The sequence below is a fragment of the Manacus candei genome, unplaced genomic scaffold, assembly GCF_025592945.1.
Source record: "Manacus candei isolate 608988 ecotype Guabito, Panama unplaced genomic scaffold, ASM2559294v1 h1tg000046l, whole genome shotgun sequence".
Lineage (NCBI taxonomy): Eukaryota > Metazoa > Chordata > Aves > Passeriformes > Pipridae > Manacus > Manacus candei.
Genome location: NW_026138094.1, coordinates 13,479,114 through 13,495,119, shown reverse-complemented (window position 1 = coordinate 13,495,119; position 16,006 = coordinate 13,479,114). Strand labels below are relative to the sequence as shown.

At 43.9% G+C, this 16,006-nt stretch overlaps 1 protein-coding gene across 1 annotated transcript in view; it reads left to right on the top strand.

Moving 5' to 3' along the window:
* Positions 1-16,006, top strand: part of ADAMTS17 (ADAM metallopeptidase with thrombospondin type 1 motif 17) — a 164,362-nt gene that overhangs the window by 28,652 nt on the left and 119,704 nt on the right. The window contains exons 5-7 of the mRNA XM_051796783.1: positions 1,868-1,951; positions 2,521-2,678; positions 8,622-8,665. Coding sequence (XP_051652743.1) covers positions 1,868-1,951; positions 2,521-2,678; positions 8,622-8,665 — 286 coding nt within the window. The remainder of the gene's footprint in view (positions 1-1,867; positions 1,952-2,520; positions 2,679-8,621; positions 8,666-16,006) is intronic.

Genomic DNA, 16,006 nt, shown 5'->3' with positions numbered 1-16,006 from the left:
CTGCTTGGTAGGTTGAGCTCTTCTGAGATCGCTGATGGATGCAAATACAAGTGCAGTCAAAGTTATCCTTGGGACAGAGAGCACAACAGAAAAGGAAGAAGGGCTGACAGCCTTCAAGATGACATCCTAAACTCTCCAGCAGCTGGTTTTGCCATGGAAATCTACCTTTTGAAATCAGTGGTGTTTGGATGGTCTGTGCTAGGTCTGGAGGCAGACAGCTTGTCTGCTCTGATGGGAAGACAAGCACCATTAGGCTTAGTGATAAGAACGTTTGCTGTACTTACCCTCATTTCGTGAGTGGAAACTTTCTGGGAGGGTCAGAGCTAGAGCAGGTTGGGCAAACCAAAGGCATCCATCCCAGGCAAATGTTTGTCAGGCTCTGTAGTGGTACAGGAGCGATTTCAGCCTGATGCCCCATTGACCCTCCCAGCTGAACGTCCAGGTCTCCATTTACACAGGGGTCATCTGTCAGAGCCCTTCCCTGCAAGTGTCAAGTTTATCCCCCCCAGGTCTGTAGTGAGAGGCCTGAGCTGCTCTACCAACATACCCCCGAGCTAAGCAAATAGTACCAGCACTTGTGTGCATTTGTACACCAGCCCCAGGGAAGATAAATGGCTCATTGTGCTCATACTGAAGGTCAGTGGGTCAAACACTGAGTAGCTCTGTCTTGCAGTCTGTGCCTAAATTGTAGGAAACATTTACGTGTGTGCTTTAAATCCAACCCCAAACACTAAAGAGCTTAAGAACACTCTTACATTGAGCACATTCCTGAGTATTTGCACAAATAGGAAAAATACCAAGCGTTGAAAACATAATATCCAAGATGTGTTCATGTCTTGGGTTCGTTGTAGGAAGTTAGCTGGGCCTCTGTGATATTTGTTACCTGGGGCCAAATCCTGCCTCCCATTTGTCAAGAGTCTCTCTTCAGTGGTCTTGATTTTATTTTTTTGACTAAATAGCGAATGCAATATTCATCCAGTGATTTTTATGTGGTATTTTACACCTTTTTAAAATAAACCCCTCCCTCACGTTTTTTATATAGTCCAGTTAAAACATTTGTACATGGAGAAATGAGGGGAGTAAAATTCTGGCATCAATTAAAATCTTATATTCTAACCTCTGAAAATGAGGTGAAGTATCTGAGCCGGAATGCAAAATCTGGAGAAAGTAGTAAGGTAGTTTCCGGTGCTATTTTTGTATTTCCTGAGGCTTGTGTCATCATGTGCTGCCTTATTACTATTCTCTCATATAAGATATGAAAATAACAGAGGGAAATTGCTTTTCCATTCTATTTCCTGAAGTCTAAACCACACCATTAGTTCATCTTGCATTGAGATATCTCTGATATTTAAATGCCGAAGATCCATGTTGGTTGGATGCTTCATAACGTATGTCCATGTTCCTGAGACTTTCATAGAGTTCCTTTGGAATATTTTTCTCCTCTTCATTATTTTTTATCTTGTCTATTCCAGTTAAAAGTTGGGGTTCTTTTTTTTTTCAGCAACTGGCCTTGTGTATTTTTTTTTGTTTATTTTTAATGTTTTTTATCCTTGAATGCTGAATCTTGCTCAGGTTAGTCTGTGACCAATTGGTCAGGTGGGGAATCCCAGTGCAGGAGGTAGGAGCAAACCTACTCTGGTTTTGCAAGTGTTGTGGCTACCCTGTGGTATGTGGAACTATTAGAGCTGGTAACACTGTAGCTCTTAAAAATTCTTTGTTTCACTGAATGTAGTAGCACAACTCATTTGGGGTTTTTCTGTGTCAGTTTTTCAGGACAAATGTCTGACTTTAGTCGCAATTAGTTTCTTCAGTTATTACTAGGTATCGTTGCTGATATGCTGTGGATGTTTTCTTTGCATTTTGACAGGTGTACAACATGTTTCAGCATCAAAGCCTTGGAATTAAAGTCAACATTCGAGTGACCAAACTCGTCCTGCTCCACAACCGCCCTGTGAGTTCTAACTCATTTTTGCCCTGCTGCTGCAATTGTTCTGTGGTGTCTCCCAGAGCAAGGTGGGAGGGGGGAGTGGGGTCTGTCTGGCCACGGGATCACAAATTGTGAGGGTGCCTGTCACACTTCACCAGGCAGCACTAAAGGTGGGAAGTGTAGGGGGCTGGGGGAGTGAAAGGAACTAGAGTCCTTTTATTTATCCTCGCTGGTAAGTCTTTGTTTGCTTGTAGTTGTAAACCAGTCCCAGGAGTTAACTCTTACAGAGATTAAAAATGACATGGCTCTGGTATCAGATGTATAAATTCCAGACTCGGGAGGCTTTTGAATGTAGAACTGTACTAGAAACTTGTGACTGCTGAGCTGGTGGAGTTTGGTCTGTAGATCAACTGGCAGAAGTCAGTGTGAAGTCCACAGTCCTGAGTTCACTGCTCAGATGAAGCTGGTTTCACACTTTTCACTCTGTCACATCTATGTCTTTGAGTCTGTGATTTTTCATCAGAGATCTGATGCTTTATGTAAAGACTGTGGTTGATAATTGTTCTCTTGTACCTTTTTTTTCCCCCAAAAAGGCAAAGTTGTCTATCGGGCATCATGGAGAGAGATCTCTGGAGAGCTTCTGTCAGTGGCAGAATGAAGAGTATGGTGGAGCAAAATACCTTGGTAACAACCAGGTTCCTGGTGCAAGGGATGACACCCCTCCTGTGGATGCTGCTGTTTTTGTAACCAGGTATGGTAACAACACCTAAGTGTTGTCAGGGTCGTGGTCACTGCTCCATGTCACAGTCAGGATCAGGCAAGACAGGAGATGCTTTTTTTCTCACACCACCTAAGTGGAAGAAATAGATGAGGTTTTGGAGCATGAGCCCTTCTTCCTAGAAGAAAAGTGTGGGATTAAGAGCACAGCTGAGCTCAAGTGGTCTTTGTGCAATTAGGGATGAATCAACTGAACAGTCTGAGAGGAGCAGACAGTGTGTCAGCAGTGGGGAAGGTGGTGAGGGAGTTATCTCCTAAAGAAAATGAAAGATGAATACCATAAGCTGAATTAATTTCCTCTCTCTTTGCCTGAGGAGATAACCACTGTAACACCCCTCCTCTGTCAGAACTGAGATGGAGGAGGGGGTGTCAGTCCTGATTTGTTTGTGTAACTGGAAACTCCTGCATTTATTTCAGATGTGAAATAACCTTTGTATAAATACTTGAGCAAAATCCTTTGCCCCTTGGAGCTCCTCCACTTATTGATGTATCAAACACATCAGATAAAGAGAGAAAAAGGATGTTGTAGGGACAACAGTCATTTTTTCCTCTAACTACCTGAGCTCAACCTCACAGTACAATGTTCCTCACAGTTACCATAAATTTTGAGTAACAAATCCATGGTGTTTTAAGTTGTTTGCATCCTTTAAGATGTAAATGAAGAATTCACTGTTATAGAAGTGATCTCTGAATAATTGAAGTGAGCACAAAATTATAGTGTAATATGGATGCTCCTTGTGCTAGAAAAACACTACTTCCTACTCCCTTCTTCCCCAGTTTGAGACAGGAAATATCTGTGTTGCAGTTCAGTATTACCTCTTTCACCTTTTTTCTCTGCCAACAATGTAAGCAGAAATATATGTTTTTGCATAAACTGCCATCCTGACTGTAATAATCTATTTTGTTACCATTCCCAATGCAAACTATCCATGGGATTGTGGTGAGTGTTCAGTAAAATAGCTGGTGAGCTGGGCATGAGGCCAGCAGAGTCCCTAAGGATGCACCTGCACAGACAGTTCCCTCAAATCCTCCTCTCTTCTCTGTATTCACTGTAGTCCACCAAGCACTTACAGATATTTAACAGTTTAGACAGGGTGAATAGTTCCTTTGAAGTCAGTGGGCTGCATATCCTGGTTATAGTTAAGCATGTGCTTCACTGGATCAGGGCCTAAATAAATAACTAACATTTTTGTTAAACTCATCTGGGCATCCAGTTGTCCTGCCTGACAAGTGAGGCAGACAGAATCTCTTCTGATGTGCTCTGAGTGTGGGGTGTAAGGAATGAGCAGAGCATTTCATCTGTGCAGCTTTTAAAATTGAATGCATAATGTCAGGCTAAATGAGCTGGACTCAGGCATCTGAGGAAGAACTGGAGAAAGACATTTTAGGAGGAATTGTTCAATAGATTTGCAGAGTTTTGCACTCAGAATGGCTGGAGAAGTACAGGTTTGGTTGGGTTAAAAACTAGATTCAGCTTTGGTGAGAAAGTTCAGGCCAGAGAGCACATTTCTGTGCACAAGAGGAGCATTTTTCCTGTTGGATAGGCCAGCAGTGTGGACTTGTAGGGTCTCCTTCCTTCTTGCTGTGTCTTGTCATCCTTAACCCATCCTGCTTCTGCTGCACAGAGGATGCTGCATTGCTTGGAAGAGTTCTGGCCCAGCACCCGATTCCTGTGTCAGGGAAATGAATTTTTCTCCTCTTGGCTTTGGAAGTGTGTGTGTGTGTGTGTGTGTGTGTGTGTGTGTGTGTGTGTGTGTGTGTGTGTCCCTGGACCCTCCCCAGACTGTGCAGATGGACAGTGGTAGAGGAGATGGGAGCAGCAGCATGTCCAGCACAAGCAATCGAGCCAGAAAAAGCAGAAGCTGAATTTTCAGCAGCTGCAGCTGCTTTAGGGCTAGAAACAGATTCTTTGGGGTCAAGCTCTGAAGAAATCCCTCTGGTTCCAATCTGGCTGGGTTCATTTGAAGCACCAAGGCATGCTTGCCTTTTGAAACTCCACCTCGAACTGATGGTCCCCATGTCCTCTTTTGTATGCAAAAGTAGATTATTTAGGTGGCCAATATTCCTCGTTTGGGATTTTCATGGTATCCACCTGAGCTCCAGGCAAGAGACACATTGTGTCTGTGAAGTAAGATGTACCATTGTCTAGCTCAATAAATAAGTGAGACAGTGGGAATAACCTGTCACAGCCCTGAAGGTCTGAGTATAGTGCTGTGGTCTCTATAATCATTTCTTGTTCAGATTCTGTTTCTGAACCTGCAGAAACTCAGATCTCTGGCATCTATGGATAATGTACTTCATATTTTAACAGGCAGAATAACTTCTGTCTGCAGAGTCTGTATCTTAGTGATTTTAGAAGCATGTCTCATCTGAAACACATTCCCCCTCTTGATCCTCTGTGTTTTGCATTCCCTGGGGAATCTTCAGACTCACTGCTGTTGTCTCAGCTCCTGGCTGGAGGTGTTTGGGTCACCTGTTAGACCACAGGTCATGTGATAGCAGAGCAAAGAATGTCACAACACTGACAGGAACAGGATTCAGAGCTGTCATTGAGCAAAGACTTGGTTTTTCTCCTGTCATGGTGGTGTATTTATTCCTTTTGCAGCCTGCTCCTCCCTTCCACATTTCTCCATTAAATGGGCAAATGGAGCAATTCACTGTGCATGGAGGAATCTGGGCACACAGTGCTCCTGAATGTACACATGCATGTGGAAAGTTTGTTTTGGCAGGTTTTTGACTGTACCAGTTTCCTCTGTCCCTCAGCTTTATGACCCTGCAGGGTTAAAGTGGTCAAAAGATGTCATTTGAAGGATGCTGGGAATGGCCATTTAACAGAATACTTCTTATTCCTGTTGCACAGTTCAGCTACTGTCCTCCTTTCTTACAGGAAGGACTTGAATTGCAGAGTTTAGCTGAGCACAGTTAGGTATTTTTTTCCAGTTGGTGGGAGCCAGATGGAAGAGTGACTGTAGGAGGAGTTCTGAGCTCTTCTGGCTGTTTTTATTGAACAAAACAACTGACTTCTTGTCATTTTTTGAGAAGAATTGTTGTAGTTTGCTAATGGAAACCCTCTGCTCAGCTCCACATGTGATAGTGACTGAGAATTTCACAGGCCCCTGGAAGATGAGAACACGTGTCCTGCTTGATTCAGGTGGATAGAGGTGAAGAGAATTATCCAAGACTCAGTGTGATAAGGTCAGATGTTGAATTTGAACTGCAGCTCCTGGAGTCAGTTTTATTCCAGCGTAGCTCAGTAAAAGGTTCTGCTAACAAAACTATGTCTCTGTGGTAAGAGACCTTTGCACATGCAGTGAATGTTAAAGTATCTCCTTTATATCATTGTATGTCATTATAGTATCAGTCATGTCAAGCTCTCACTTCAGAAATACAGATGCAGTTGAGCTCAAGAATGTGCCAGAGAGACACCTGTGATTGAAACCCTTTTAACAGCAGATAAGCTTCAGGTGGCAGAATGGGGCCATCTGAAATCACTGCTGTGACTGGCCCACAGGTGAGACAGGTCTTTCTTAACCCCTTTCCAGGCCGTGTCTCCCATCTGATTGCCAGGGAAGGACTGTAGGAGTTTCAGGGATAGGTTCTGTGATGGAATGGCTCCTTGCCTTTGGAAGAAGACTGAGAACCCACCAGGCTCGTTTGTGACTAAAGGTTTGGATGTGCTTTTCTGTTTGGCCACAGGGTTTTGGGGTAAGGTCTGGATGATTTAAAGCCTGGCATTTTGGTACAAGGTCATTGAATATGAGGATGGGGTCCCTTGGAGTTGTGTTTATGGAGCTTTAGGGATGGGCCGAGGGGGTTTCATACTTGGAGTGCCTCATGCAATGAATTGGGCAGCTGTTTAGTTCTGCTGACGTGTTTCAAGCCCTTCCCTGACCAAACAGCATCACAGACTAGGGTTGTTCTACCTCTGTAGGAGTGTCTGCAAGTTGTGCTGGATCCTTTACAGCCCCCTCATTTATGGCACAGTGGCAATCCCTCCGTGGAGCTGCCTGGAAGTGCCAGACGCCTTTTGGTGTCGAAGAGCCTGCGAGGAGCAGAACTGCAGAACTGCAGAACTGCTGTGCGTTATTTGCAGGGCTGGATGGCCCCTGAAGAGAGAGGCTTTTTTAGCAGTGGCCTCCTGCCATCCACTAATAGTTCAGCTATCTGTTGTCACAAGAAAAGCATCTGTTTGATTTACCAGTTTATATAACATAATAAGTCCTTAAATAAACCTCCGTCAAGTTGGCTCTGGGAACTCAAGCAGGAGCTTGGTGCCAGCTCCGTCAGGAGACTGTCATTAGTCTTCCTTGGAAAGGCTGGAATGCCAAGGTGTCGAGACACAGGCTGTGGGGAAAAATGAAGGCTGGGGCCGGTGTGTGGTCGTAGCTTCCGATTTTGTTTTGTCCCTGTCTGATTTTTTTAACACTTTGATGGTTGTTATGGTTTTTCTGCACTCAAGCGTGGTTAGTTTTCAATGTCTGCTTAACAAGAGCTGGTAATGGCTGTTTGTTTCTCTCCTTCCAAGCCTTTGACAACTTGATTTGTGACTTTTAAAGGAGTTTGGTAGTGAAGGGTTTGGGTTATCAGCTGCAGTCCAGGGCCTTAAATCCCTGTTCCTATAAATCCTAGTTTCATAATTTTCTTCAAGGAAACAGTATTTTTAATATTTATCTGTTTTTATATTAAGTATTTTCTTTTTCTAAGTATTTATCTTAAAGTATTTTTGATCTTCTTCCTGCCAGACTCTTAAACTCTGAATCCCACGGGGGTTCAGGCATTTCAAAAGGCACACTCCAAATGTGCTAATAGGGTTCTTTCACCAGCCTCCCCACAGGGTGAGGAAAGCCATAATGACAGAGATTATGGTTCCTCAGCTCCCCTTGGGTTAAGGAGCTTCTGAAATGTTTTAGCACATGTGATGTTTTTCTCCAGCTCCTCTTCATAGTGGATTGCACTGCAAAGCAGGGCTGGTGAAGAGAGCTCCTGAAAGTTTAGGTCTAAGTGCTTATTGAAATGTATTCAAACCATTAATTTGGTTATAAAATACCTTTTCCCCCCACAGGTGTTTTTCTGTCATGAGGAATCTCATGTCTTCTCACGTGAAGTGCCCTTGCTTTGATGGGGAGTTTCAAGGCTTCTTATTCTGTTTCTATTTAACACAGCTCCATGGATTCCTTGTTGATTTGTGGGTGCATGTGTCATATGTAGTATCTTCTCATGCCTTGATGAGATATGGGGGAGTAGCAGAGGCCAAATGAAGCCTCTTGAACCTCTCTGTGTTGGATTCAAATCATAAAATGGCAAATCTGACTGTAGCAGGTTTAGCTGAAGCCAATTCACCTGTTACCTGGCAAATCCTGAAATTCTCTTTCTCGTTCCACATCAACATCTGTCATTCTCTGTTTAGTCTTGCTTCTTTCTTGTCCTTTTCTCTTCTAGTGGAAGAACAAGAAAAAACCTGAAGAACTGAGAATTTTGGGGTATACATTTTTAGTTCTGTGCCTTCAGGCAGTGCCCCACACATCTCCTACTCCCACTTCTGATGGTGCTGCTGCATCACCGGGTGTCTTCTTTTTGTTACAATTCTCTTGTGAAAAAGAAGAGCTTCAGTTTTAATGTGGTTGCTGAAGCAGTCTGATCTCACAGAGTGAGGCAGGGCTCTTTTAGGTGCTAAATCTTAAGTCTGTTGAATTTGACTGTGCTGTATGGAGCTGATTCACATAATTGCTTGTAATAACCTCCCCAGTAGCAATCAGAGCTGCTATCAGTGTTGTCATCCTGTAGACTGCACAGCAGCTTGAAAAAAATCCCCAAACCTCAACACCCCTGGTCTGTGAGTCATGCTCCAGTGCTTTTTCCCAGCCTGGAGTCTGGAGGCACAGGATCCATTTCACTTCTGTTCTGTTTTTCTTTCTAGGACAGATTTCTGCGTACACAAAGACGAGCCTTGTGACACTGTGGGTAAGTCAAAGGAGCAGGGGAGGGTATTTTGAGAGCCAACTCTGTGCTAAGAGGAGCTTTCTGGGCAATCTTTCATTCTTTGGTTTGCTGTAATGTTGGTTTTGCAATCTGTGTACCTCTGTGATACAAATATGGGTTAGCTGAGCAGGCTGTGAACTATGAATAAACCATTAAATTTTAACCCCTTCTAAACCCTGGAGGTCTCAGAGTTCGGGAATTAATCTTCTTTGGAGTGGATGTAGAAGAAACTGCCTGCTGGTGTGTCTGTATGATGTTCCTTTCAGTTCTCTCTCACCTAAACCAAGAATTTGCTAACTGAGGAATGTATTTCCCGTTGTGAGAACCTGTGTGACACTCCCAGATCAAACTCTGGTTCTGGGGAAGAATCCCTCATTGTGGGAAAGCCAAGTTAAATCTTCTTTTCTGCTTCCTGTTCCTCCTTCTTCCTAACTACCTTTAATCATGTTCAAACCCTGCATACACAGGGTCCTTACATGTCACACATTAAATACTTTATTTATTTCACTCAGGTAGCAGAACCTTCCCTGTATCTGTTCTCCTGGGTTTTTTTTAATCTCCACAGTAGCAGCAGTGTTTGGAGGCACAGCTCAAAATCATCTTTATGGTGACCACATGATTTTTTTTTTTTTTTTTAGTACTGCCTCAAAGTCAAATGGCCCCTTATCCCACAATTCTGTATAAACTGGGGATGGATCCTAATTTTCAGGGAGACACTTGCAGACCCAGGAGTTGCTCTGCTGACAGTGGGTGATGAAGAGCAGCATGGGGGGAAAGTACCTTCAGCAGGAGCTCTGGAACAGCCTGTGGAGGCTCCTCTTGGAATGCAGGTCCTCCCTCTCTGTGGTGTGGGGACTGATCAGGTGAAAGGAGAAAACACAGAGCTGGAATATACACACCCATGAGCGAGGACAGGCCTCCACATCCCAGGTTTTCTTTCCAGGCAGAATCCCTCACAATGCATTTATTCTGTGGAAAACAGGCTTCCACTGAGGAGGGTTTTTGTGCTGTGTACCTGCACCTGGAGATGGCTGTGGTGACATACAATAAAGAAGTTAAAAAAAAACAGAAAAGAGAGAAGCTGATGGAAGACACATGCTGACTAAAGTCAGAGCTCTTTCCATTTTCCAAGACAGTATTGTTGAAGGTCTCTATTCAGGGAATTATATTACCAGAGACAGCATGACTAAGGAAATATTTTTATGACTTCTTTTCTGTTCTTACAATACCCAAGTTATTTCTTGTGCAGTGATTTGCTGCAGGCTGTGGCTGCAGTCAAGAAAGTGAATGACCACAGAAATAAAGATTAAACTCATTTGTTGCTCTTTCCAGCATAGTTTTCCAAGATATTTAGAAGGTGAATGAAAGAAATTTAGAAGACAAAAGCAGTCTGGCCTCTTAGCTCTCTTCAGTGCTACTTTCCTTCTCCCCTGACAGTTTGATTATGTGTCAGCAAAGCACTTGTATCTTCCCTTATGCATTTTCTGTGCCCCATTTGGCCTTGTTGTGCCATTTACATTTTTTCACAGTGGAGGAAGACTAAAATAATGAATGTGCTTTTGTGACATGCACCGGTTGAGAAAGTGCTTAGTGTTGGCAGTACTAAATTTTAACCCTGTGAAGGATTCTCCAACTTCCCTCCTTAGTCAAAATAGGGAAAAACAGGTGTTGGTTGTAGAGAAATAGGTTTTTAATAGGCACTGTTTTATGCCCTGGGTATGTACCTGGGTTATCTAAGCACCAGTGTAGTGGGGTGTTTACTTGGGCTTAAAATGAGTGCAACAGTTGAGGCAGGAAGGTGCCCATTGCTACTCCATATGGCTTATGAAGGTTTATCTTTGGGTTTCAACCATCTCCACTGTTCCCAGATTCCTGTTCCTTACTCCAGCTCCCAGACAGTCCTCTCCAAATCAGCAGCACTGCCTGTGAAAGCAAGAAAACTGCTCCAGTGAGTGGCATTGTGTTTGGTCTTGATGGTGATGCTGAGGTTCCAGCACTCCCCAGAGTTCTCTACAACAGCAACTTGCTTTCATTTCTTGCCTTATACTTCACTTTTACAGGCGAAGAACATGGTCTCAGCAGATGACTGTGTGTTTTTATACCTGCTCATGGGTGAAGTTGGCCCTTGCAGTGGCAATACTGCCATCCTGTAAAGGAAGAAACATCTTTCTGGTGAGCAGGAGCTCTCTTAAACTGTGAGACTGAGGCTGCTGCTCTATATAAGGCAGAGAATCTGGGCTCTAGACTCCTGATTTCTATTCCCAGCTCTGGCACTGACTCACTCTGTGACATTTGGCAAGTCACTGACATTCTGAAAGCTTCTGTCTACCTCTCTGAAATGGGGATTTTTGAGTGCAAAGCTACAGGAGATTGCATGGCTTAGGGAGGTCTCCTGTAAAAAGAGAGTGGTGGTCTCGGGTGTGTGATGCAACACAAGTCTAGAATCTAATATTGCTCAGTCATGTTCAGGAGACTGAAAGGAACCTCTTAAATTATGTATATTGAAATAAGAGGGCTCAGAGTGCTCTAGGTAATGTGTTTGTTTTTTTTTTAATGACCATACCTTGATTTTCTTTACATTATGAGAAATCCAGGAGAACTTTTCCTGGGGGAAACACTGAGGCCCAGCTGTTGTTGGGAAGTGGGATCATGAAGTTTAAATGGCTCATAAGAGGTGTTCATTTGTAGTCTAAAAGATCCATATTGGAAAACCTGTCTGGAATCTTTGCCTGCCATGCAGACACAGAGAGAAAACAGCAGCAGGAGGTTTGTATTTGTATTCTGGCAGGGGCCCCTCACTGAAAGCAGTTGCTTTGGGGACTTGGTTCAAATTTTCTTGGCCCAGCTGCCAGGGCAGTGTGGAAGGGTTACATAATTGCTGAAACAAGCTCAAAAATGGGGGAAAATATGTAGGTATGTCTTTGTGGGGTGATACAGAGCCACATTTGTGTAAGAAATAGTTTGTTAATGCTCATGGCCCCACTTGGGTGGGTAAGTCAGCCCAGAGAAGGGATGAATTCCAAAGGAGGTGCTCCAACAGTCTCTGAGAATCTGAGCAGAAAGGTTTGCTCTGTGTGACACAGCCTTGTCCCACAGCACTCAGAATTCCAGAGGCTGCTCCAGGCTCATCCCTCGTGCTGTGACTCCAACCAGAGCTGCCGTTTCCTGCAGGAGAATCTTTGTTCCAGTGGAGCTGTCTCTGAGCAGCCAAACTGCAAGTTTAATGTCTCACTATTAATATCAGGCTGCAGTTTGGAGCCTTGCACAGTGTCAGGATCCAACCTTTCTGTGACATAAGCAGATTGAGAATGCCCCTTTCCTTCAGTATTTCCACTGCTGGTGCCAAATAAGCAGCTTTACGGTTAGTTAGGAATGATCCTGCATATTTCAAGGCAGAGCTTGGCCCTCGTTCCTCGGTGTACATGTTACCCCAGATCCAAGCTGAAGCTTCCCTGTATTCAGATAATAAAAAAAGTGGGGGCAGTGTGGAATTGGGAAATGGAAAACGAGAATGTGTCTTAAATATCCTTAAATTGCCCTGGTTAAAAATGACTTTACCTCTGCTGCAATCACATGTGCTTTTCTGTGGCTTGATGTTGGGGAAAAGAAAGCAGAGTGTGTGCACTGCAGAGGGGCAGGCTGAGCTGAAGGAGTCGCTGCCTGGAGACAACCAAGCAGAGAGTGGAGGTGATTGAGAAATGTAGTTTTCCAGACTCTTTCTACAAGTGACTCAATGTTTTGTGAAAAACATTCCCATCTCCTGGCTGTTTATCATAGTAAAGTGCTCCAAAATATACCCAGGTTTGGCAAACGAGGGTCTGGGTCTCCAGGCAGGTGATTTTATTCCATGTAAAACACCTGAATAAAGAACTGCACATTTTTACCTTTTCTTTGGCCTTTTGCCTCTGCAGTTTTTGGCCTGTCACAGCAAGGGACAGTTCTGGTTGTCCTGCCTGTACTGTGTCCTGAGCATTTGCATCTTCCTCCCTACGTCACACTGAGTCCAGTCCCCTAACTGTGTCACAGCAGAGAATTCATCCCCAAGGAAAGGGAAAAGCCTAGCTGGTTTGCTGTGAGTGGAAAAGAAAAGGAATTCTCACATTAAAAACATTTTCCATAGTGGTTGGTGTTGAATGTTTCTGTATATTCCAGGGCGGGTTTTTGTTTGATGCCAGAATAAATAGAAATACCTGCTGCTTAAAACAATTCATTAGAGCAGCAGTGCCTGGCTTTAGCAAAAGCCTTGCTGGGACTGTCCTTCAGCCCAAACCCAAACACACTTTAATACATTAAAATGAACATACTGGAGGTTAAAACGTCCCGTAAGGAAATGCTGTCGAGTGGATTTGGGGTTTGGGAAGGAAGGGGACCTTGCAGCACCACACATTCCTGTCCCTTGTGGCTCTGTAGGGCAGTGGAGTCAGGCTGCTGGATTTGGGAAGCCAAAGGGAGCTGTGGTACAGTGCAGTGGAAGAGTTTTTCCCTTGCCTTTGGGTTGCTAGGGAATAAATGCTGGGCTGCACAGCCCAGACAGTGCAGGACTGTGCTATTGGGCATGTTCATCCCTACTGTCTCCCAGGCTCCACCCTGCCCACAGGAGCCTTCCAATTCCTTTTCACCAGCTAGCAATCCCTCCTCTGCCAGATTCCCACTAAAAATCTGTGTGCCAAGTGAGTGTAATCCGAGATTGCATAAACCTCAGTAGAAGCAGTGGGATGAGCACAGCCACTCAGGTAATCAGCAATTCCTGCTGCAGTAACCCTTGCTCTTCCTCACTCCAGTGTCCTGTGTGGGCTTTTCCTTCTTTCTTGTTCTGGGGACATGGCTTCAGCCAGGCTGCCTCCCAGGTGCACTAAAGACCAGAGGAAAACCCTGGTTCCACCAGACTCAGGGAGAGTTTTGTTAGTGATTTTGGGAGGGTCAGACCCCTGATCCCGTTCTTAGGTGTTGTCTGAGACATGCAACCCTCCTGATACTATTTTATAGAGACTTATTTTGTTTTTTTTATTGTTATGGAAAGTAGAGCATTTGACTTCTATTTGCCTTTGGGTTTGTTTTGCAGCTCAGTAGTCATGTTTAGGTTTGTTTTTATTCATTCCATATACTAAGGGCACTGGTGGATTCTTGGCCTCCTCAGCTGAAAAATGTCTATCTTTCTGGAAAAGACAGAGTAGCCAAACATGAGATACTGTCTTTATTTGGGAGCTCATATTGTCCCTTTGCAAGGAGTTTTTGTAGAAAATAGGTGATTGATCCATCTGTTCTGTTCTGGAATCATATCAGTCTATGAGTGCCATCAGCTCCATTTCCAGCTATCTCAACTTTTTTTCCTTCCTTTTCTCTTTTTTTCATGTCTTGGGGGAAAGAATTACCTTGCACACTTAAAATAAATGGAAGTGTTTAGTGAAGGGAGGGTCAGTGACAGGTTTTCTGTGTGTTTGTCATTTTTCCTTTTCCATGTGTTTCCAGTCCCTGGCTGGTCTCATAGACCCTCAACTGTTCTCATGATTAACTCCTTCCCTTTCCTTTTTCCCAAGGGTCTGTTTCTCTTTGGGGTCAGTTCAGAGCTCTTAGGAGCTCTTGCTCAGTTCCTCCATCTCCTCTTTGCTCAGCTGGTGCTGGACACCAGGGTGCTGCTCTTCCCAGAGGATCCTGGCTGGTCTGTCTCTGTCGCTGCAGGACTTGCCCATCCAAGGTCACGGAATTTCCCTGCATTTATTCCACTTCAGTCTTCATCAACCTCTAGCAGTTCCTTATTAGTTCTCCTCCATACATCATTCTCCTTTTGCAGCCCCAAAATGTGTTTCAAGCACTTTTATTTTCCCATTATTTATCTGCCTGTCTGTCTTCCTAGTAAGCACCATCCCAGAAGATAAAACAGTGGTGGTGTGTTTGAAGCTGGTTCTCAGGGAATTGGAACTAAACACTATCAGTGGGGAGGAATAACACACTTCCTGCTCTGTACCTGGCCTTTCATTTCCTCCATCAAACTGCTGTTGATAATTAATGGTGAGAGATACCTAAGCTGAAATATGTACATATCATTGTCAACTCTAAGTCTTCTCAGCAGCTCACCACCCTGCTTTTGTTTGTCTTTGCTGATCCTAAATCTTGCTTTTCTTGTTGCTCACTCAAAGCCTCCAGTCAGACTTCACGACAGAGCTTTTTTTCTTCCTTATTGGGGCTCCCCCCAGAGTTGGTGCAGGATGTTTAAGCTTATCTGAGCTTGGAAGCTTTACCTTCTCCCATGGTTTTATTAATGGTTCATGGGAATGGGTTTTGATGAATATAAGGGAACACCTGTGTAGAATGCTGTGGAAAGGACCTCTATTCCTTTACCAGGCACCATGTTACTGAGTAAACATCCTTCAGGCCATCACATCTTGGTGTTGTGCAGGAGGGGTGCTGATTATTGTTTGAATGAAATAAATCTTCATAGAATCATCATAAAACCAGAGACTGGCTTGGGTTGGAAGAGACCCTAAAGATCATCTCATTCCATCCCCCTGCTATGGGCAGGGACACCTTCCACTAGACCAGGTTGCTCCAAGCCCTGTCCAACCTGGCTCTCTTCAGGAAACTCCCTGGCTACCAGAACTGTGCTGTGACACTTTCCCATCAGGCATCCAGGACTCCAGCCCAAATCCCAGCCTAATGTTCAAACTGGTGGGTAACTAAGCTCCTTTCTGTTACTTTATTAAAAGAAGTAAGTCATGAGGGAAAACATTTGCCATGACTTTGTTGATATTTATTCTGATACTCTGACTTCATTCTTTCGTTTCAACTCTGTGTCATAAATCACTTTATGTGCTAAATCATAGTGCAGTTTGACTGGTGCAGGTGCAAACATGTCCTGCATTCCACTCCAGGGCCATTTCTGTCTGTCTGAAATTATAGAGACGTGTACACAAAGCACCTGGGAATTTCTGTCTCGTAGCTTAAAGGGCAGATACCTGCATAAGATGTTCCTTTCCCCATCTTTGTACCCCTCACCCTCCTTCCTAAGTCTGGGGCTTTCACATGCAATCAAAAAGGGCTCATTGTTACTGTTTTAACTAACAGTTACCAATGAATTTATGATATTGCTTCCCTCAGAAGCCATTCAGTACATTTTCATGTTACTATGGAGTCAAAAACAAGCAGAAGCATGAGATTTTAATATATCCTTTCCTTCTGTGTGATAGGTGAGGGGTTTGATTCACTTGAATATACTGTGCTAGAACTTCTGAGTTACAGTTTTATCTCCTAGACAGTTTTCTGCCTCGATTATCTTCTAAATTAGAGATGATTTGTGGGACACTGCCTGAGAACCCAGGCTTTGCT